Consider the following 24,250-nt stretch of genomic DNA (forward strand, 5'->3'; position numbering starts at 1 on the left):
TTTTTTCCCCTGCGTGTGTGGAATTGATTTTGTCTGGTTGGTTTTGCCCTTTCTCAACAAGAGCATATAAAATAATTGGAGTGTAGCTTTTTGTATGACTCTTTCTGCTGTTGCTGTTTGTAAGGAGAGCAGTTGGTTGCTGTAATCTGTGGAAGTGTGTTCTGCATTCAATTTTTAATTTTTGACCCCTTTGTGACTGGCATGTTGTATTTTTGATGAGCTGAGGCAGGACCTCTCTGTTTTCTTCTTGGCCTGGATTGCTCATGCATTAATGACTGTACAAGTATACACATTGCTGACAGGATAAAACATGGGTCTAGAGAAAATATTCAGAAAGTTCTATAAAGATGTGGCAGTTTGTGGAGACAGTCAATTTTAGCACTCACCTATTTAAAAACAACAAAACTTCCCATTAAGCTTAACAGGCCTTACAGTTATTAGAAGCACTTCGTGACCAGGCTTGTCAGATACGAATGCTCCTGAGTCCAAGGGAGAACGTCTGAGAATTCTTTTGGAGCAAAGTGATTTGTCTGTGTCTGTCTTGCCTAAAGCTGCCATCCTGTGTACACTTACTTGGAAGAAAAACCATTCTACTCAGTAGGTCAACATAAGCGTAATCTCATTGCACCATTGGCGACTGTATACTCTAAACATTTTCCACTTGGATGCATCCAGAAGGCAAAGAAAGAGGGTGAAACACTTTGGAAGAAGCACAGGCCTGAATAGGTTAACATGTATCTATTGCTTAACGGGTGTGCAAATCAGTCAGTTTCCTGCCCACGGTACTTTTCCAGATGCTTGTCTATAAGTCGTTCTGTCTCATTTCAACATTCATCTGCAATTAAAAAATAAGCAAAAAACAGTGTCCCCTCACAAATATAAATGTATTTTCTCCCCAAAATACCTTTTATTTTCACTACATGCAATAAATGAGGTGTGGGTCAGTTTCTTTCACAAGTTGCAAAGATTAAATTCCTCAAGCATCTCTATTTTGTAGTTGCATAAAAATAGTTATCTATGCTATATCTTGAGACAACGTGTACTAGAAAATAATATAGACGATGGTGGTCATATGGCTGTGCACTGCACATTCTTTTCTTGTACTAAATTCTGAATATATTTCAAGGTGACCCTTATTCTCCATTTACAGGTTGAAACAGAGGGAAATGTTCCTAGCAAATTGTGCATGTTCTTTTTGTATATATTTTTAAAATTGAAAGTGGCATCTGTATGTGCATTTGAGAGATGATAAAACAAATGGCTCCTAATTTTGTGAGGGAATATAGTAATGCTCAGTTGTTCACTAGAATGGCAATTTTCAAAGAAACTGTCCAGAAAAATATTGAACTTCTGTTGTGTATCTTGGATACCCAGTAAGTATTGAGCCAAGGAATGTTACCCAAACTCTTTGCCACTTTCAGGTAGCAAGAGGAAAGTGGGCAGTTGCTGTGTGTGTGCTTGTACCTTTATGTAGAAAGGGTCCCAGATTCAGTCTCAGAATCTCCAAGTTAAAGCTGCATCTTAAATGGACATGGCAGGGTGTATGTTCCGTTCAAATCAGTGGGATTTAGTTCTGAATAAACATGGTAAGGATGCCCTTAGAAGGATCACGTGGAACAGGACTGGGTGGAGACCCCCACCAGCAATCTCAGTTGTTGTCCCTCACTAGGGAACATTGGACTAGATGAACCAGTAGTCTGACTTACCATACAGTGGTATCTGTGTAGATTGGGGAAGGTAGGCCATAGATCAGTGACAGAGAACGCGTGTGTGTGTGTATATACGTGTGTACGTACACACAGGAAGTTCAGTGACAACTACAAACAAAAGGATTTCATGTCCCTGCCTGAGAGAGCTGCTGTTAGTTGGGAGAAGACTATTGGTCTTTAGTTGGTGAATTGCGAAAAACAAATAGGCTTCAGCAGGGTAAGAGCATTATTTTTTTTCTCTGTGAAAATATCCTTTTCCAAGGAGGGAAGGGCAGGATAAAGCAGAAAACTTGGAGAAAGATGAGAGATAAAGAGAAGTTTGTGTGAGAAGGACAGAAGCAGAAATATTACCATATATCAAAAATGCAAAAATGTTGCACAAGTTGGGGTTGAAGATGGATCCCAGGTTTGAAAAAGTAAATGACTGCTGAAATAGGCAGTGCTGGCATGGTTGGGTGGTGCTGACATGGACTGATGGGCCAGTTGATGTATAATGAGGCTGCTTCATATGTTCAAGCCTGCAGCTTCATTATTTCTATTTTGTCCATGTTCATTGCAAGGCAACACCCTGCTGACCTTACACCACTTGTAAACATATGAACAACAATAAATTTAGGGTTATTGTTGTATTTAAACGAGAGAAAATGTTTTAAATGAAAAAGCATGAAGGAAGAAGGTCTAACCATACGGTGTTTGGTCTGTGTTTAAACCCTTAAGTAGTTTTATATAATATAAGTATAATGGGCTAACTGCTTGTCATCGAGCATATGGAAACAGGAATTATATTTTTAAGCCTAATTTTAGAGGGGTTTTTTTTTTAAGAAGCCAAATTAATTTCAGTGGGATAAGTATTTCCTCTTCCTTCTGTTATCCTTATTTAAGCATATTGTAAAAATAGTGGTTTGGTTTGGACATAATGCTAAACCTCAGTCTGAGACGTGTACTCACCCTTCTCCTAAGAGGCAATTGCAAGGAGATCAGAAGCATCTATTTTTCCTTGTAAAACGTATTACGCAGAAAGGTCTTGTTAGTTTAAATTGTAGTTAGTTCCATAAACATAAGCCATGATTTTATCCTAGGTTGTTTAAACTAACTGTAGTTCAAACTAACCAGGATTCTCCCAAGTTTGACTGTAGCAGGGACAACTGGTTAGTTTAAAAGACAAAGTGGATGCTACCAATGTCTTCTTTGTCCATATCTGAGAGGGGAGTGTGTGAGCCTGAGAGTCCTGTAAGTTTGGACATGTAATACTAAACCAAAACCTCCAATGCAGCAAGTTGTTGTGCTTAATTACTAGCATTAGTCCATGTGTTGGCAGAGCTGTGCCGGAAGAAGCACACACTTTGTTGTGCGGTCAATCACTTCTACTTCACATCACCTGGTAACGACCTCTGGGTTAAGAGAGTGGGGTGCTAGTCCCTGAGCAACCGAGAATTCCAAATTTACATGTCTAGGTTATGTAGGAAAGCTTATGCAAGGTGGACATCATGAGAGGGCAGTATAATTGTTCATGTTTCCCACCACCCATGGGTTGTCGTTATTTGTGAACCAGGTCAGAATGTTGATTTCATACATACCGTTATTGCTATGGTTAAATGTGCTGCTGGATCCCTTTTTGTTACTGAGCTGACTTCTGTGTCATTTATTTTATACACACACACACACATTTTAAAATAGTGGTTAGAATCATTTGAAACTGTTTTTAGCTTGGTTTATAAAAAGTTAGAAAAATCTAGGCTGCATCAAAGAATATGCTTCTGATATATACCGTATTTTTTGCTCTATAAGACGCACCTGACCATAAGACGCACCTAGTTTTTAGAGGAGGGATCCATGGAAAGCTTTCTGATAATCACAGGCATATTCCCCATCACTTCCCCATGGGCTTCATTAAAAGACGGGTTGCCATTTGAAAACATGCACTGACCTGTGATTAACAGCTCTCACCTGTGCTGGAGGAGGGGGGTGGAGCAGCGCGCTCCGAGCGCGTGCCAGCCAGGTGGTGCCACGTGGTGCAGGCGGGCCGGCAGCATCCAGGGCGTCGGGCACACACACATTTGCTCTGTAAGATGCACAGACATTTCCCCTTACTTTTGAGGGGGGAAAAGTGCATCTTATAGAGCAAAAAATACGGTACATGGGGCTTAATAATTAAATTCACGTGAGGTTTCTCTGCAGGAAAACACTTTGGTGTCTAGAGCTCATCTCCTGTGGTGTTGGTATGGGTGGGAAAATCTGTCTGAGCTAACATTTCTGCAGCTGAACACTTGAATAACGGTCACATCATTTTATTAATTTAGACTGTGAATCAGGAAGAATGGTTGTTTGAGGCTTTAGGCAGATGAGTGTTTAATCCTCGTGCAGTTGACTAAAGTAGGTGGCACAGAGGCAAGACTTTGGTGGGTAAGAAGGTGAATTTCATATGAGATAAGTGTTCTATGTGGTGAACTTCTCTACCATGTTCTGATGATATGCTTTTTATTATCATTATCAATGTCACATTAATTAATTGAGAAGGCACTGCAGTGGCTTCATAATTGTTTGATACAGGGCAAATGTGGTGGTCATGCTGTTTGAAAGTATGGAGACAGATCTGATATAAAGGTGTGTGTCCTTGTTGCAAAACAGTTGATCGACAAAATCTAGAAGGGTTAGCAAACGCCGTCTTAAAATCACATCTGCTCCGTCTTCCTTGGGATTGGATTAAATGCTGTTCTTACCTCCTGCTCTTTTATTGTTACCTGTTTGTTTGCCCACTCCTTGTCCTTGGTGTGTCACTTGCACGTCCTAGCTCTGGTACATGCCTGAGGCTGTGCCTGTTAAGATGCTCCCATGGATGCTGCAGAAACTATAAGAATATAATTTGCTAGTGACAGCTATCTTAGAAAGGTATTTTGATATTATTTATAGCAAAAGAATAATCTTTTTGGCACTTTTCCTGTGAATCATTGCAGGACCTTTGTGCCTGCCATCTTCTAAGACAGATTAATTCTCTTTTTAGTGTTAGAATGCTTACAATGTTATAATAAAGGCATCTCCACCTTCCAAATGGCTATTAAAGCTCAAGTGTCACCAAAGTGGCTTCCTCTTCTCGTCTGTTTTCAGGCTGCAGAGTTCTTTACCTTTTGGTGAACTGGAGGTAGTGGCTATGAAAAAAAAGAAACTCAGCACTGATCTGTGGTGGCTCTCTGCAGTTTCCCACAATCTTTTCTCTGTGATTTGGCTCTTGGTGGCTCTTGTTCCTTTGGATGGATGCGGTTGTTGTTCTTTCCCTTTGCTTTGGCAGTCCCAAGGCAGCAATTGGAGATGAGTGTTCTTTCTGCCAGGGAGGAGAAAGTTAGTGCTCTGCTACTGCTTCTTCTCTCCCTCATAGGTAGGCCAGGTTGGTATTCCTGTTGACTGGCTGTTTTTCCTAGGGAGCAGGGGATCCCATCTTCCAGCAGCCTCCAGTCCCATGGTTGATGGCATAAGCCAGAGCATGCATCCCTTCTCTCCAGTTTCTCCAGCAACCTTCTCTTCCATGCTTCTTTCATCCTGCATAGATACCTGTAATCCTCTAGTATCAGAGCTATATGACCATTCATATTGTACTGTGCCCTAAATATCTTTGTAGGTGGTCTCCATTCCTTCTGAAAATTGAGTTAATTACCAGTAATTAGGTGTAATGATTTTCTGTCATTTAAACCAAGGGAAACAACATGCTACTTCCCCTGGTTTATTAAATTATTGGTTTCATTCCCAGTTATTGTGTAGATAATTTTGTTGTTGGACTAAAATATAAAAATCAATAGCTGTTTATTGAGGAGTTTCAGACTTGTTAGGGTGCTTTGGTTGCTTGATATTGATCAGATGCAGATATAGAATTTGACAGCAATGGAATTCCATTAATAATTAACCTTAATAACCATAAACATTTTTGCCTTGCAATAAGCCATAATGCCAATCAAATTGTTAATTTATTGATGTATTTAACCATTTTAAATTTTGCTTTGTCTTGACCAATGAAACTGAAAAATATTAATCGTTTTCTGGGAATTGTACCTTACTCAAGAACCATTTTGGGATTTATTCGTACAAAATTTCTGTAAAATGCTCCTGTTCTTGTTCCTTTGCTTTCTAGATTTTTCTAGATGGGTTTCATTCACACAGCTAAGGGAAACACTTTTTCCTTTACAATGTTTGAGCAATTTACCTGAGTGAAGATTCAAGAAAGTTGTGATCTTTATGACTGCTCTTGGGAATGAGACATCACTGCTTCTGAAAGAGATGTTGCTGCTTTGATCAGGTTCAGAATGAAAAAATGATCAGATACATAATCCCAGTACACCAGGGTTCGTTGTGATAGGTTAGCAAAGTATAATTCAGTTGCGGCTTCACATGAAAGCCTGTTGTTCTTTATTGTTTTCTAGACTTTTGGATCAAAAAGCAAATTTGAGGTGCCCACACTTTTTTGGTAGGAATCTGATGATTCATAAAGCATTCCAGATAACTTATTAATTTGTTGTTTTTAGGTGTAGTCAAGTTGTTTCCATCTTATGGTGACCCTTTGAATGAATGCTTTCTTGACAGCCCTGCTCAGCTCGTGGAAATCCTTTAGGCTGTGTCCCTTTTTGTGGAGGCAAGCCACCTTGCATTTGGTCTTCTTTTTCTTATTCTGCCTTCAACTTTCCCTAACATCTTTGATGATCGGATTGGATTTCCACCAATTTCCACATCTTCCTCTGACCCTAATCTAGCTTTATTTATGACATGTTCTCCATACCAATCGAATAGAAAGGGAGATAAAATACATCTTTGTCTACTGCCTTTGCCTATAGGAAACCATTTTGTTTCCCCGTATTCTGTTACACTCTGAACTTTTGCTTTGCTTCTTGTTTTGAAAAGCACAGGTGTGTGTGGTATGTCTAGACTCCCTGTATAAAGGAAGTAGGCTTTCCTTGTACATTTATTAATACATGTTGACATATGGCCATTAAAGGAAGCATAAGCACTGAGTTGGAGAGTGCATTTATAGATACAAATATTTACATGTTGTGCAGAACAATTGTCCCTGTACGGCAGTTTTGTTTATATAACATTTATGCTTATGCACTGTCCCAGCATAATAGACACAGGATGTTCTGGTAGACCCTGTGACTAGTTTTACAGAAGTCAACACAGTGGTGGATAAAGAAAACCTGTTTGGATGATGCCACTCCATGAATGTAAGCAGATCATTAAAGTTACTGGGATGATTGTTTAGCATATTTTAGAGGTAAATCCCTATGTTACATTTTTAGCACTGAGGAGGAACCACCTTGTTTATAGCACTGAAAAAAAGAAGCCATCCTATTAGAATTGGCCATCTTCAAGGGAAATGAAGCCGCTTCGTCTGCTGAGACTGTTTTAGGATGGGCAGTCCAAGTTGACTGGATTGGCTTTTCAGTCTTTCCCCATTTGCACCCATGTGGCAGTATGGATATGCATAATAGTTGTAGTACTGAAGACTCAGGCATTTTAACGCTTGCCTCAGTCCGTTCACTGCTTCATTCTGGAACAGTTGATGAAAAGCCTGTATGAGTGAGACTTTATGAGAGGTTTGTGGGGTAGGGATTCCTGGAAAGTTTTCTCTCTGTCCTGCATGAAAAAGAATTTCAGTGGCTGTGAAAAGCCTGCCTCAGCAGGAGAGGGTTAAAGGCTCCCCGGTTCTTACCCAGTCCTGGGTTCACTTCCCCTCTTCTCCCCTGCTTTTGCTACATCAGTTTGCGTAGGGTTGGGGAGCAGACACCCTGCCAGGCAGAATGCAAAGGCAGAGCCTCCTTCCCTGGCCTAGTTTGCTGTCATCGCGTCCCACATCCCCCTGATTGCTGCCAGGACTACTTGGCCCACAGCAGGCCTGCAGCTGCTAGTCATTCCCTTCTTGAGCAGGCTTATCAGCAGTGCCAGTGCTCTTGGAATGGGAACTGTGCAACTGCTTGATAGTCACCCAGAGTCCTTTATTTCCTACAGTGCAGTGGCCAGCATTTGACACTGTGCAATCTTCAGTTGAGAAAATGGCTCTTGAACTATCCTACCCCACCAACTATTTGACCAAAAAAAAAAAAAGTCCAGGTGTCATTTCCAGATTTAGTCTACGCAGAGTTTTTGGAAGCTCTCCTATCTCTAGGGTGGAGGATGGAAGCAGTAAGAATAAACATATGATCTAGGAAGAACAGGTTTGGGAGTCCTGATAATGTTTAAGATCTAGTCCTTTATTAGAGACTAAATAAAAATGCACTCTAGGAAATAAAGGAGATAATCAGAGTCCTGATAATGTTTAAGATCTAGTCCTTTATTAGAGACCAAAAAAATGCACTCTAGGAAATAAAGGTGCATCAAAACACTTTCAATAAGGAATGACAAGGTGCTAGTGATTTATAGCACAACTTGGATACATTAGTGTTCTGTTTTACCTAATTAAGGGAAGTGAGAACTGGCATTATTCTAACTGTAGCAGTACAAAATATTGCATTTTAGAAAGTGACAGTCACAACCTTTTAATAAGAGTTTGAAAATGGTCAAGCCTTAGGACAGTTTCAGGTTTGATTTGAGCCACTGCCAGTATAGTACTCCCAGTGTTTAAACTGGGGTAAGAGATACCTCTCATTCATTTCTTCTCCTGAACAAATTCCCCTTTCAACATAGTTCATTAGCAATCCTTGGTTCAAGGCCCATCATCTCTAGATAAAAGATCTCAGGTAAGCTGTTGTAAGTCCACTAACTTTGCTCTTCTGTGGAAGAGGGAAACCATATTATAAAACTAATGAAATAATACTAGCAGTCCATATAAGAGACTACATAGACATTTAAAAGCTTAAGTATAAAATAACACCAACAATAAATCATAGCAACAATGCAGACATTTTTAATAGTAACTTTTAAAACAGCAGAAGGTGAACACTAAAATACCTGGGCGAATGGGGAGATTGTCACCTGGCAAACCTTCCTGGAAAGGACGCTGCAGCAGAAAAATCTTAGTTGTCACCCACTTCACTTGCTTTGGTGTGGGGCTTCTGGCGAAGAGGCTGCTGAAGACAATCTTAAGGTCTTAGGTATATATGGCAGAAGATGATTCTTCAGATAACCTTACCCACACTGCTTGGGGTTTGGAATGTGGACACCAGTTTAAACATCACAGTCCTAGGAATAAAAGAAGAGCCCACCTTGATTAGATCAAACACTGTCCTGCTAAAGAATTCTTTATGTTGCCTAACCAAATCCTGGTCAAAGCGAAACATACATTATTATTAACAATGGTATTGACTGTGGTGGGCGTTGCTGCTGAATATGACCTTTAACTTTGGCTTTGAGAGAGCTGGAGTGGCCTGATGCATTGGCAGTAGGTCTCTACTAAGCTTTCTCCTGCTTAGCGTGGTTTGGATCCAAAAGGAAGCTCTGGCTTGCATCTTCAGTGAACACAGATGTTGATGCATAGCCCAACTGTGGTGAAGAGCAGTGGGAATTTGTATGACGTGAGGGGCTGGGTGAAAGGTGTGTGGGTCCCTGCACCCCCATGCCATGGCTGATGCCAGAGAAGAGTTATGGCTGCCGCTGCCTGTGTGCCATCACTGTGTGGGGCCATTTATGCATCATTTTAAACAGTACCACCTAAAAAGAAGTGGGAGTAACATCAATGGCTTGTTCTTTGAAAAGGAAGGGCTCTTTCTCTAAAGGTGAGAAAACACTACACCACCTTTTCTCACTGATACGTTGAGGCATTTGCAATGAGTACAGCGTAAAGTCTCCAACTGCAGCCTGTGTACACTCTTGGTGCTTAGTGGCAGAGCTCCTTCTACTCAATACTTATATGAAGATTGGGATTCAACTCAACATTTCTACTGATGTGCATATATATGTATTTAGAATACTACAGCAGTCAGTCTTGCTCTCTGAAGTAAGCTTTTCCAACATACCTCCCAAATGTTTTTAGTCCAAGACTGTGGGGTAAGCAATTGCTTGTAAGGTGCCCTTTATCAGTGTTAGCCTAAAAAACAAACCAAGCAACCTGCTGTGTAAAATACAGAATCCTGTGATACTCTGTTAGTGTCTAAAATGTTAGCAGTGCTGCTTTATTTACTTTTTTGGCTGACCATTAAAATAAAATTGCTGAACAAAGTGTATACCTTTTATATTTTAAAAAGTAGTTGAGGTTTGACAACTTATTTTCACTTATAGTCTAATTTGGTTTGAAATGGCTGCTGTTTATCCATGAAAGAGCTCATTTTTTTATAACTGAAATTGTGACATTAACTGGGTATTGCTTTATTTTGGAAGCTTTTTCCTGAATGAAGATTCAGAAGCAGTCAGGTTTTCAACTTGGAAAAAAGCAGTTGAGGTTTTCTAAAGTTCATATTCCATCAATTGCTACTTGGCCCTATAGCAGGATGTGGCCGCTTCTCTTCTGCAGCTTTGTTGCTCCTTTAAACAGCAACACATTTCTTGTCCCTTCCATATGCTTTCAGTTTGGTTCTGTTAGGAGTTTTCAACATGGTTGTCACTTGATAATTTTAAACCAGTGATTTTGGCCTGCCTTACAGCTTAGTGATTTGTGTTTCCTTTTTAAAATGCTTGTGGAAACTTGTAGTTCTGCAGTCTCAGAGAATGAATGTTAAGTTTTCTTCTGCCATTTGGGGTTAGTTGGCCAGGTTGCATGGTACAAATTCTTATAAAAGACCGATTTAGAAAATAAGTAGATCTTTGAGTGAATATTTATTTAGGCATACATATATTTATAGGCCACCTATAACTGCCAAGGCCTTCCTAAGATCTACCAAGGCGGAAGCAGCTGGAAGTGTTTAAGGATCCAACTACGTCCAGTTCTGTCAGGCAGCTTGGGTTATTTCTTCGGTGCTTGCCATGGGCCCCATGAAGGCAGCAGTGGCAGAATCACCAGGCTGTAAGAGAGATGCTTTACCATCCAACAAACTCAGTAGACATACATTTAGATAAGAGCATCTAAGAACTACCCAGCCTCGTAAATAAGCCCCCCAAACTTACTAGTCTTGCGGAGGCAGGCAGTGGAGAAAGGAAGAGCTACATTTCTAGGCTGGGCATGCGGGAGGGGGCTTCGTCTTCCCTCTGTCAGGCTACTCGCCTGCCTGCATCCATCTGTGCATCCATCCACATGTCATTTCTTTCACCTGTGACTGCCAGTTTAATGTTTAAATGCAAATCTGCTTTATCATTACGTCTTTTCAATACCTCTTTTAGCTTCGCTAGTGCAGGGAGATTAGAGAAGAGCTGTACTCCATGTAGCTTGAGTAAGGAGAAGCCCAGTTTGCTAAAGACAGCTCTAGCCAGCTGGTGGGGGGCTTTTCCCCAAGGCTCACTGGTAATCTCTTATGGACAGTAGCAAGAGGAAAGCTTGTGTCCATGGAGAAAGCCAATACCTTTCATTGCATTTGATTTAGTATTGCTTTGATCTCTTTGAAGGCATCTTGGAGATAATTTCATTCAGTGGAGGGAAATAAAGATATTCGGGAGAAGGGCCTTTTCTGCAGAAGCTCCCCCGCTTTGGATCCCGCTGTCCAAAGAGGTGCACCTGGTGTTGACACTTTATTCTTTTCAGGGCTAGGCCAAAATTATTTTATTTCCCCTATATTTTAAGGATTAATGTTGGTTTTATGAGATATTTATATTCTACTTTTGTGTGCTGCCATTGTATTGCTGTCCTGAGACTTTTTTATTGAATGGGATAGAAATGTCTCAAACAAACAGGAATAAAAGAGAGGGTAGAAGGTGAATTTTATAGAAAGAGATAGAAAATGCAGAGCCCCTTTCCCCTGGCATATTATCAACTCACAAGTCTTCTCTCCATGGACTTTTCTCTAGTCACTGTTCTCATATTGGAAGTGAGCTTAATGAAAAGTGTTTGTAGGAAAGGTAGCGAAGTACACTGGGGTGGAAGGGAGCCTATCTTCCCTTCACTTATGTGTCCCTCTTGCATTTGAAATGTATCACTAGAGTATAACACTCCTGTCCTGCAACACTGGTTTGAATACTGGACGTGGGACTAGGATATTTTTCCATCACAAAGAGTAGATATATTTGTATTTAACTGGATTTTACTGTTATGCCTTACTCTGTAGGCTTGGTTGTTGAGCTTGCCAGACTGGAAACTGAGCTCTAGAAAATCATTCAACTGAAAGGTGCTCATCTTTAAGATGTTTCATGGAAATGAGTGAAGCAGCTGTCCATCCCAGTCTATTTTTGCCACCTATTAATTTCCGGTACCGACTACTTGACATCTAAGAGATCGCGATATCACACTTCATATTGACTAAAATTGACTTGCTAATTGCCTTCTATCAGTGGACGGTTTCCACAATGATAGTTAAGTGTAATCAGAAGACACAGAGTGCATTAAAACAAGAATTCTAGAAGAATATGCAAATACAGGGTAGAGCTATGTAAGGGTGAATGATGGCAAAGTATTTCCAGAATGTTACATCCCAGAATCACAGAATAGTAGAGTGGGAAGGGGCTTAGAAGGCCAACCCCCTGCTAGTGCAGGACACCAAGTTACCCCATCTCACTCAGATGTCTGCCCAGTTGCATCTTGAATGCTTCTAGTGTAGGAGAGCCTACAACCCTAAGTAAATGGTACCATTGATGTAATGCTCTGTGAGGAATTTTTTCCTGATATCTAGTCAGAATCTGGTTTCCTGTTAACTTAAGTCTGTTAGTCTGTGTCCTGCACTCTGGGATGATTGAGAGGAGATCCTGGAGATCTAAGAGATGCTAGGAATCTTTTAGAGAACTTGTGATTGGCAGAATGTGTATTCCAGCAGGTATGGGAGAAATTGAAGTCTCCCATAACGATGGCATCATGCCTCCTTGACACACCTGGAATTTGTTTTTCAAAAGGTTTCTTATCTTCTCCTTGACTGGGTGGTCAGTAGTAGACTCCATCTGCTGTGTTCTTTTTAATCCTTGTTCCATTTATATCAATCCAGATAGTCTCAATGGGACTACTAGGGTTGTCTTCCTGCATTTCTTTGCAGTGATCTGTATCTTTGACACATAGTGTGACTCCACCTTCCTTTTTGTTCCTTCTGTTTTTCTTGAATTCCAGTTGTGGGAGTTATCCCACCAAGTTCTTTCCCAAGCATTTACATAATGGTACATTAGGGAAAGAAAGCTCTGGTGTCTTAAGGTAATTTTATGGCAGGGGAGAGCAGACTTATGTGGTTGTTTGCCAGAACCCTGAGGTCCACCACTGCAGCCATTGCAATAGTGGCTTAGAGAACCTAAGGAGAACCTTGCTGGATCAGACCAAGGGTTCAGAGCAGGACCAAAGGGTCCTGCATTCTGTTCACATGGTGGCCAACCATGTGTCCAAATGGGAAGCCCACAAGCGCAGCAACAGCTTCCTCCAGTCCATGTTCCCCAATAACTGGTGTCCATAGGCATAATGCCTCTGTTACTGGAGGTGGCATATGGCCATCTGGACTAATATCCATTGATAGCCTTAAGGAACAGGACATTCTTAAGGGAAGGGCACCTCTGAGCACGTACTTGGATGGCTTAAAAGGGCAGTGAAGAATGTCCGGATAAGACATTCCTTTCTTGCTTGGAGCCTCATGTAAGGTGATGCAATGACTGGCTATTTTCAAGTCAGCTAAATATTGCTGCTTCTCGGCTTTAAATATCAGGATATTTCTGTCCAAGATTTTGACCAGTTAAAAGCAGAAGGATATTCTGGTTTTCCCCCTTTGTTTTTTCCCACGTTCTAAAGAGCCTGACTTGGTGCTGCTCTAGGATTAAGTGAGATTACAGACATCTTTCCTCCAACCCTCTCATGCACCTTGTATGAAAATGTCCCAATAAGCATTGATACAGCACTTATCCTGCAAGAAGCTGACCTTTTTAGTATCTGCTGATACTGCAGTTCTGAGGTTGTGGTTTTCTTGCAAGTAAAATCAATGGAGACAAATCTTAGTAACTTCTTCAGCAAGACAAAGTGGGTTAGGTTTGGCAGCCATTTAAGGTCTCGTCTTATTTGGGCCAGGCTTCTACATTGCATGGACATCTTTTATTTTCTTCAGCAGAATTGTCTGGCCAACCCACTGAGTTTAAAGGGCAAGTGTGCATTTAAGGAGGTTTGAGCAATATATAACGCTGCTCCTAGGACATAAAATAGTAGCTGTTTTAAATAAGAACCAATTTTAAATGTACATATTGTTTGAGTTCACTAAAGGGAACAAATGGTTTTCTTCTACGTTTAGCTAGCGCCAGTGTAGGATCCTCTTTCAGCCCGAGGGCCAAATGCAATTTTGGAACTCTTGGGGTCACATTCCAGTAGCGGGTGAGGTGCAAGACAAACAAGATGAAGCCAAAAGGGGTAGGGACAGAAATACTAAATCTACAACCCCAAAAATTAAACCAACAGCATATTATACTCGTAACTCTAGAATTGGTAGCTCATTTTGGGAGGGCCATATAAAGAAGCACGATGTGTGGATCTGAATCCAACAGCATCTTCTGAGAATGTAAAGGAGTCTTTGCACCATAGAAAGGGCCAGTAAGAAAGGATCTCGGCAAGACTGGGGGGAACGCTACTCCTAAGGGAATTGCTACCACCCAGATCAGACAACATTGGGCTGCTTGGGCCACTTACTCAGTGTAAGGCATGTTGAGGTAACAGCCGGGGCAGAAGGAGGCCTCTGTGGTGGATGAAAGAATGGACTGTTAATCAAGACCCTGTGGATAACTTCTGTGCCCCAAGTATAGCACTTGTGTGGGTCCTGCACAAGCAAATGAACAGTTCACTTAGCCCTTTGTTGCATCTACCTCATGAAGTTGCATTTCAAGTGCTTTTTTGGAGAAGAGATGAAGACTGTTAGTTGTTCACCATTCACTACATCCTGAGGCAGCATACTCAGAAGGAAGCAGGTTTTTCATGCCCTGGAGGTATCTCAGATTGGTATATTGAATTAGTTACTGTGAACCAGGTTTATTAAATGGACAGCTGCCACAATTCTTTTACTTATGCAGTCAGAACCTACCCATATTAACTCAGAGGTAAGCCCTGCTTAATTAAATGGCACTTACAAGTAATTGTACATTGGATTATAGCCTAAGAGTACAATCCCTATGCCTGCTTAAACAGAAGAAAGGCCTACAGTACATATAAATGTAGGCAGAGCCCTGCTGGTTCAGACCATCTAGTCCAGCATTGGTTTCCATGGTCTACAATCTCATGGAAGGCCCCCAAGCAAACCATGGGTGTAACAGCACCCTCTTGCCCATGTTCCCCAGCAACTGGTGTATGTTCCTAAATTCCTTCTTAAATCTGCATGTCATAACTGGAGCATAATGCCTTTTTAAAGGTCTCATTGGTGTCTTGCATGGTTGTAGTAAAAGTTTGAAAGGCCCAGGCAAAACACATTGCAGAAATTTATATGGCAAGAAGTAGAGTTCAGTAATGTAGTCTGGCCTTTGTTGGTAAAAATAAATGCAATCATTATGTTTATATTTATCTAAAAATTTGTTACAAGTAAATTACCAGTGGTGGTGGTAACATCTTAAAAGCAAATGGAAAGTAAGAAAGGGAAGTGATTGACAGGCAGAGGGCCAATTGAAGGGTCTCATTGAAGAGCAAATTAGAGATTTTTAATGTAACTGCAAAGGGTGGACTTGTTTCAAAGAACTGTTTTTGGAAATGGAAGTGGCAACTCCCGCCCCTCCTCCCCAATAGCCACTTAACTGAAGAGTAAGTCCTGTTGAGCTGTTGCATTCACTGGGACTCCAGAGTTATAGCACTTGAATCAGTGGAGCTGGCCAGAGCACAGGCTGTTCCAGTTTTATCTGATCAGTTTCAGTCAGAACAGCTCGAGGATGTGGACAAGGTGCTTGGGTAGGTTCTTGCAACCTCCTCCGTACTTGATTCCTGCAGCTCCTGGCTCCTAAAAGCCAGCAAGGCTGTCGATGTGCTAAACTGGTGTCTGGCTTTGATAATGGACTGGATGAGGCCTAACAAACTGAAAAACAATCCGGACAAGACTGAAATGCTGTTGGTGGGTGATTCTTTCAACTGAATAGGGGGTGTTCAACCTGTTGTAAACAGGAGCAGGTTTGTAGTCTGGGGGTGCTGCTTGATCCATCTTTGTTGCTTGAGGCTTAGGCAGCCTTGGTGGCTCAGAGTGCCTTGTGCCAGCTTTGGCTGGTGGCCAGCACTGCCTCTACCTGGACAGGGATAGTCTGGTTTTGGTAATCTGTTTCTATAATCTCTAGATTAGATTACTGCAACACACTCTGTGTGGGGCTGTCCTTGAAGATGGTTAAGAACCTGTAGCTGGTGCAGAATGTGACACCCAGATTAAGAACTAGGACCCAGAGGTCCTGTTTCTGGCCCACCTGCATTGGCTGCCTGTATGCTTCCAGTCCCAGTTCAGGGTGCTGACCCCACATGGCTTGGGATCTCATTGTCTATTGGAATACCTCTTCCAACCCCAATCTGTCTGGACAATATGCTCAGCCTCTGAGGCGTTCCTCTGGGTGCCAACCCCTCAAGAGACTTGGAGGGTGGCCACTAGGGGGAGGCCCTTTTCAGTGGTGGCCTCCCATCTTTGGAACAACCTCCCTGCTGTGGCCCACCTGGCACCAAATTTACCATCTATTCAGTGCCAGGTTATGTCAGTCGCCTTTAAAGACCTCCCTGGTCATCCAGGGGCCTAATAAAATTATCCAGGTGCCTTTTACTCTTGACTGGGTCTCTTAAATTGTCTTTAATGTTATTTTATGTTCTTAAATTCTTACTGTTTTTATCTATTGTGTATTATTGTTTTTCTGTTTTGTTGTACACCACCCAGACAGCTTCGGTTATGCGGGTATAGAAATGAAATAAATAAGTAATACAGGATGAAATGCGCATTTTGTTTTCACAAGCAGCAGTGACATGCTTTTAAAGTTCAATTCAACTGATACATACCACAGTTGAAAAGGGTGCTTGAGCAAGTGGATGGGGAAGGGACTTTTGTTCATTCAAAGGGAGTCTTCCATTGTAAGATGTCCTTCACAGCTTGTGTGTCTGTGTATCCCTGATGCTTGTGTGAGCTGCAATGGAGGTCGGGAAGACGAATGTTTGCTTCATTTTTCAGTAAATGTGGAGAGGTTTCCACAAAGCAAATCCTGGAACAGACTTGTTTTTTAAAAGGTTTTTATGGTAGGATTAGAATGGCAGCCATATTCTTTGAATATTTTCATTTCAGCTAGTAGCTTGAACACTACCATTGTTTGTTTCTTATACCTTTCACTGCTTTTGATGTTAATAATTTGACTTTTAAACCATGACACTATCATCTGCACTTGGAAATGCTGTTCTTTGAAAACAAGTTGCTCTTAAATGGAATACATAATAAAATTAGAAAGTAGATGCTGTTGGACCATTAATGCTTCCTAAAGGTCACAGATATTTGTAATTACTAGGAAGCGAAATGCAGGATATCATTGGGCTGTTGAGTAACTTCTCTTTCAAGTGCTTTGTCCTTTTTTGCTTTTAGTCTTGCTTGTGGTCCTTTGGCTTTTTAATTTAATAAGTTTCTGGCATGCACATCAGTTGTAAATTTTATTAAAACCATTAACTTTCTGCTGAATTAAAAAAAAAAGACAGATGAAAGAGGCACAGTGCAATATGCTCTGTAACTTGAGTTTTGTTCAGTTTTCTGTCTCCTCCCTCCCCACAATTCTTTGAGCCTGGATCTCAGCTCCATGCTTGAACTTGGGAATCCGAACAACAGATGGTGCTGTTACAAATTAAAAGAATTTAAAGCAAGATCCATCAGCTGCCAACATGAAACACTCGTCTTCTTTTTCTGCAGGGAAGGAGCTCATTATCAAGAGTATTTAAGCAAAGTAGGTATTTAATCTTCCTTAATCATTTGCATTCTTGAGAAGAGGGATACCAGTGGCAGCTGTCATGGCAGGCCAAGCCCTATGAATATGCTTGCTCGTAATTACTTCACAGAATCTGTTTTAATTCTATTCACGCTGAGTACAATCAAAACTCAAGTCCAAAAGTGAGAAATGTTTTCACAAGCATCTTGTTTAAAATTAATTTGATTTCTTTTGTATCTTCATTCAGGAAGGTATCTAGCGTTTCTTATGGCTTTGCAGTGGAAGCCAGAAAGGATTGATGTGGAATTTTGTTTTTACTTTAGGACTGCCTTTGCTTTTCTTACATTTTTGGCAGATGCTAATATGTCAGCATGCATTCATACTGCGCCATTCCAATTTTCCTTCTATTCCTTGCTTGCTTCTGCTATCATTTACTAGAATAGCTTGCCCGTGTCCCGTGTGCCTATAGCATAAATCTGAGAAATCTCTGTATGAAAGGAACGTGCATACACATCATCAGGGCTGGCGTATGTATTGCACAGAATTCGGGAAGTTCTCTGATAATGGTAAATGAATTCGGTGGCTTTTTGGAAGAACAAGGAGTCTTTGTCCTGCTCTTGTGCCCTAAATCTGTGCCATGTCCACTGTAGGCTTATTTGTGAATATTGAATAAAATACATTTCAGCATTTGAATTAGCTGGTTTATTCCCCAGACCCACCACATTGGCAAAGGCGTTTATCCCTTTTTCATGTATCTTAAAGCTCCATTTTCTTCATGCATTGTGGTTTGCCTGGACATCTTTCAATCACCTTATCTTCTTAATCAGTTATTTACTGTTTGCATGGATGTATGTTGCAGGGAAGCTGATAGAATCCAGTTACTTTCCTGAACTCTGAAACTTTTACTTTTCATCAGAGCAGGCATTCGACACATTGGCTGTAAGATGCAGTTGGAAACTTTCCTCAGCAAATGTTGTTTGTCCCATTAAATATATCTGCCTGCATTTCAATGCAGTAAAAATAATGCCAAATACTTAAGAGCTTGTATGATGCAAGTGAGTGCTCTTTCAGAATGGAAATAATAGCCTGATTAAATAGCTAGTATTCTTCTTAGGCAGAGCCCAGGTTACTTCCTGTATTTCATATTCTCTTTTCTGAGAGTCAAAAGGCACTGGTTGCAAATACATTCACATGGTTTTCACACAGAGGGTCCGAGAGACGACGAGGGGGGGAGACATCCTTGACTTGGTCTTGACCAATAGGGAGGAGCTGATAGATGAAGTACAGATTAGGGGAGCTCTGGATGCGAGTGATCACTCCATCCTTTGCTTTGAGATCAGGGGACTGGGGATGTGCAGCAGGTCGAGCACTAGAAGCTGGGACTTCAAGAGGGCCAACTGAAGGCCAGACTGGGGAAAGTCTCCTGGGATAGGTTACTGGAAGGAGGGGTGGATAGCACTCAACAGGGAGGTTTTGGAGGCGCAAGCCGTGACGATACCTCTAGTCAGTAAGGTGGGGAGGTGGAGGAGAGTGCCACCATGGATGCGAAAGGAGGTGATTAGAGGGATTAGACGAAAGAGGAACCTCCGAAAGAGGAACCTCCGTAGGAAATGGGTACTGGGGGAAATAGACAAAAGGGTATACCGGGAGGAGGAGGCCTGTTGCAGAAAGATTCTTCGCAAGGCTAAGGCTGATTACGAGCTGAGACTTGCCAAGAATATCAAGAGCAACAAAAAGGGCTTCTTTCAGCATGTAAATAGGAAGAGGAATTGGAGACAAGTGGTGGGACCACTAAATAAGGAGGAAGGGGATTCAGTGACTGATACGAGGGAACAGGCACAGATGCTAAATGACTATTTTGTTTCTGTGTTCTCCCCAAAGCAGGACGGGGGATATCCACATAGGGGATTAGATGAGGTCGGGGACTTAGGGGCACAGATTAGAGTCTCCCCCCTTGAAGTCAAGGGGCTCCTCAGGGCATTGGACATTACAAAGGCGTCAGGCCCTGACGGGTTACACCCAAGAGTACTTGGAGAGTTGGCAGGGGTTCTCTCACGCCCGCTGGCCTCCATTTTTGAGACTTCGTGGAGAACGGGTGAAGTTCCAGAGGACTGGAGGGTGGCATCAGTGGTCCCAATTTTCAAAAAGGGTAGTAGAAAGGACATGGGGAGTTATAGACTAGTTAGCCTTACATCCATTGTAGGAAAAACAATGGAAAGGCTCATAATAGAGAGAGATCTAGTGATGCTAGATAGGGAAGGGAGGCTGGCAGCCACACAACACGGCTTCCGCAAAAACAGGTCCTGCCAGACAAACCTTGTGGAATTCTGTGACAAGGTTTCAAGATGGCTGAATGGAGGGGATGCAGTGGATGTGGTATACCTGGATTTCAGCAAGGCCTTTGACAAAGTGCCCCATGATATCCTGGTGGAGAAGCTGAGGAGTTTTGGGATGCACCAAAGCACTGTCTGGTGGATTAGGGCATGGTTGACTGACCAAAAGCAGAAGGTAACCATTAGCGGGGAATCATCGGGATGGCGGCCAGTGACAAGCGGGGTCCCCCAGGGCTCTGTCCTGGGGCCCTTCCTGTTTAATCTTTTCATTAACGACATGGAAGAAGGGGTGAACAGTCTGCTGATCAAATTCACAGACGACACTAAAACTGGAGCAGTGGTCACAACTGAGGAGCAGGTACTCCAGATCCAAAAGGATCTGGACAGACTATGGAAGTGGGCAGGAGACAACAGGATGGCGTTCAGTGTGGATAAGTGCAAGGTCTTGCACTTGGGGCATAGGAATAGCTGTCATAAGTACAGGTTAGGTGACAAGTGGCTGGAGAGCAGCACTTGTGAAAGCGACCTCGTGGTGCTGGTTGACTGCAGGCTAAACATGAGTCAGCAGTGTGATGTGGTGGTCAAGAGGGCGAACGCCACTCTTGGTTGCATAGCCAGAAGTGTGGCTTCTAGATCGAGAGAGGGATTACTACCACTCTACACGACTCTGGTGCGCCTGCAACTGGAGTATTGTGTTCAGTTTTGGGCCCCTCATTACAGAAAGGATATAGCCAGGTTGGAGTCAGTGCAGCGTAGGGCCACAAGGTTGGTGGCCGGTTTGCAGGGGATGCCGTATGAGGCGAGACTGAGGGAACTGGGTCTCTTCAGCCTGGAGAAGAGGAGACTCAGAGGGGATATGTTGGTGACATACAGGTATGTGAGGGGGTGTCACATGGAGATGGGTAGAGACCTGTTCTCCCCTGCAGAGGAAGGCAGGACGCGCTCCAACAGAGCAAAGCTCAGGGAGCCAAGGCTCAATTTGGATGCCAGGAAGCACTTCCTGACAGTCAGGACCCCGAGGGTGTGGAATGGGCTTCCACGAGAGGTGGTTGAGGCCCCATCGGTGCGGGTGTTCAAGGATAGGCTGGACATCCACATGGTGGGCATGTCGTGAGCGGAGCCGGCTGGTGCTGGAGGTCAGACTAGATGGCCTGGGATGCCCCTTCTGACTCGCTCTGTTTCTATGTTTCTATGGTTTTGATGCTATTCTCATCTCCCTGCTTACTTTTTTGGCCTCATATGCTTCTATTATCCTTTAACTTTTTGACCCTATGAGCAAGCAATTTTGTTGATGACATCACATCATGGTCTTCTAACCCATGTAAACTGATTCACTGCAGCTGCTTGGATTCATCCACAGCAGGGACAATTGAAGCTGGCAGTTGGAGGCCAAAGAAGGCAGATACTTGGCAAATAGGGAGGGGAAAAGGCTGTTGAACATCTACAGATTAGCCGAGATTATCAGCTGTATTAGTCCTGTATGTACGCTCCGCACAGACACGCACAGGTGTTCTGCTTCATTGAATTTGCTACCGGAAAACCCCCAGCATGGGGTTTTGTTTTGTTTTGTATCCTAAACTCACCAAAACAAGATGACACAGGGAGGATACTTTATTCAACCACAGCAAATTGAAAAACTATATCAATGCTAAAAACAATGGTGATGCCAATATTGTATATACCAGCATATAAGACAACTTGTGTATAAGATGAGACTGATATTTTGGGCTGCTTTTGTAATATGTTAGGCATATAAGATGACTCCCAATTTTTGTTTTGCTATTTTCAGTTTTAAGGGTTGATTTATACTCCAGTATATATGGTATTAATCTGTGTTTAAAATTTGCAACAATATTTGCTACCAGATATTGATGTATAAAGCCCTGAACAATTTGAGACTACATTAATATTTAGAGAGCACCTTTGCCCTAATAGTCTTTCCAGGGCACTGAGGTTCTCAGATGAGGCACTCCTGGTTGTTCTTTGAGGACCTCACATCAATTGAAGACCTTTAGGATTGGATCCTTCATTGTTTTGACCACTCTTTCTGGAATTCCCTGTCTCGTGTTGTCTGAGAGGCACCAACAGTATTTGTTTTCAGTGCATTCTGGGGACATTTTTATTTAAACAAGCCTTCTTTGTCTAATCAACCACAGTTTTATTGGCACAATCTCATTTTAATTGTTTTAATTCTGTATTTTGATTCTTTTTACTTCCTTTTTATTGTTTACCACTTGGGAGTTTTATTGAATATAGAGTGGACTATAAATCTTGTAAATAAAACAAAACAAAACATTCTTAGGGAATATTAAGAGACTTTGCTACTGCTCTTATGTGACTGCATAGCATTGTAAAAAGCACGATGAATCTGTAGTCTCATTGTCAAGCCAAGTGTCCGCCATACTTGTTGTGACAGTATATAATTGGAATATATGCCTCTCAGAGTTTGGCTTATGTATTCTGGAGTTCAGCTGGACGGGGGCATTTGTGGTTCACCTCTTGATCCTAAAGATCAGGCTTTCTGTTTCTGGCTGCCTTGGGGCAAACAGCAGCTACTGCAAATGAGCGTTGGTATGACAGAGTTGCACAGCACAGTATCGTTTAAGGCAAGGCAACAAGTATTGTGTTGTCTTTCTCACAGGGTAGCACTGAGTAAGCTGCATATGGAGAAAGAGCCAGGCACTGCATCTTTCTGCTTACCCTGAAGACACAGTGCAAATCAATCAAAGTATAATTAACAGAGCAGTGCTGAGTACAGCCTTACCTCTGTGACAGGAGGACTTTTTGTAACAGGTTGCCCTTGGACCTTTGGGACAAAGGACCATTCTGTCAGATGACCATAGATTATACCTGTGACTTGACCTGTGCTGCTAAATCAGGATCTAGCATACGTCAAGTGCCCTGCTTGTCGGGTAAGATCTCTCCCACTTTCTGCCCTTACACGATCTCCACACTAAGGTCATGCCAGTTGAGCAGTCCAATTTGCTGTGGAGTTTCTATCCCACCAGGAAGCAATTTTTCAGGGTGCTTTAAACGATTCACATACTGCAGCAGGGCAACTACTTGTGCCAGTGGCATTGGCTGAGATGACACTCTGCTTGTAGAACGGAACAAGCTCTTTGCTGTTGTACACAGTTACCTTTCATCAGACTTGATATAGTTTGGCAAGAGGGTGGTATCTAGTGGATAGAGGAATGTTTTGTTAAAGTTAGTGCTTGAGTAGTAGAGTTTATTCGAAGAAAGCATATTTGTTTCCAGCTAGAATAAACCCTTTATCATGGGATAATCTGGTTTGCAAAGAATCCTGTTCAGAGATAAGTAGCAGTGCTGCTTCTGGCTAGAGAATTGGTTGCATCATCTTTTGAATGGCCCTAAGAGTACACACATGTAAAAGCAAGATTACCAAAAATTCTGGACACGTTCTTAAAATTTAAAACATCAAAAGTAAAGTAATGAGTAATATCCTTCTACATTTAATTACTTTATCTTTCAAAGTCCTGAAATAAATGTACATGAAATTATAATGTAGATACAAGAAAATCTCCTTCCAAGTGCACTAATCAGGCAAGGCATTTTAAAACCATTTTTTCTTATTTAGAACATTTTAAAATAACTTGTTTTATATTGAACTCAAACCTGCCTCTTCCCAGGGACCCCAGGGTGAGTAACAGCTAATTTAAAAAGAAATCCAGTGAAACCAGTTACTTAAAATACACCCCCAAGATAATTTCTCTACATCTGTTTTTGCTTTAAGCATTAAAAGTTTGCCCAAACAAGAAGCTCTTTTCATGACTATGGAAAATGCTTAGATACAGACTTGGTTTTCTGGAGAAAGGACTGTCCCAATTTCAAGGCAAAATTTCTCTTTGTACTTGTGGCATTATAATTTGGCAGATTGGTGGTAAAATCAAGAGCCTGCTCAGTTGGTGTTGGATTGTGATAAGATGTAAGAATATTGGAAGATGCTTTATTCAGAATCAGACTCATGGTCCATCTAGCTCTTATCAAGCACTGACTGACCAATCTTCAAAGGCTTCAGAAAGAGAAGTATTCTGTCCCTATCTTGAGATACCAGGGATCAAGTCTGGCATCTTCTGTATGCAAACCATGTCCTCTGCCATTGAGTGATATTCCTTCTCTGAATGAAGTGTCTTCCATGGTATGTAGAGCCATGTGGCCAAAGCGGGGATCCCTTGAATTTTATCCAGGGTAATTTTAGGGAGCAATATACCTCAAAAATTTAACTTATATGCAGAGCACATCATGAGAAAGGTGGGCCTAGATGAATCACCAGTTGGAATTAAGATTGCTGGGAGAAATATCAACAACCTCAGATATGCAGATGATACCACT

The 24,250-nt window shown here is 41.8% G+C and overlaps 1 protein-coding gene across 8 annotated transcripts in view; it reads left to right on the plus strand.

Moving 5' to 3' along the window:
• The window catches only part of MED27 (mediator complex subunit 27), a 135,494-nt gene that overhangs the window by 4,543 nt on the left and 106,701 nt on the right, over window positions 1–24,250 (plus strand). The window contains exon 3 of one of the 8 annotated variants that reach the window (XM_044439901.1): window positions 4,815–4,891. The exons of the other annotated variants lie outside the window; for them this stretch is intronic. Within the exon in view, the coding sequence (XP_044295836.1) occupies window positions 4,815–4,841 (27 nt within the window). The 3' untranslated portion in view covers window positions 4,842–4,891. Of the gene's footprint in view, window positions 1–4,814; window positions 4,892–24,250 lie in introns of those variants that run through there. 8 annotated transcript variants of the gene reach the window in all.

This window comes from Varanus komodoensis, unplaced genomic scaffold (assembly GCF_004798865.1).
Source record: "Varanus komodoensis strain SLA01 unplaced genomic scaffold, ASM479886v1 scaffold36, whole genome shotgun sequence".
In the NCBI taxonomy this organism is placed as follows: domain Eukaryota; kingdom Metazoa; phylum Chordata; class Lepidosauria; order Squamata; family Varanidae; genus Varanus; species Varanus komodoensis.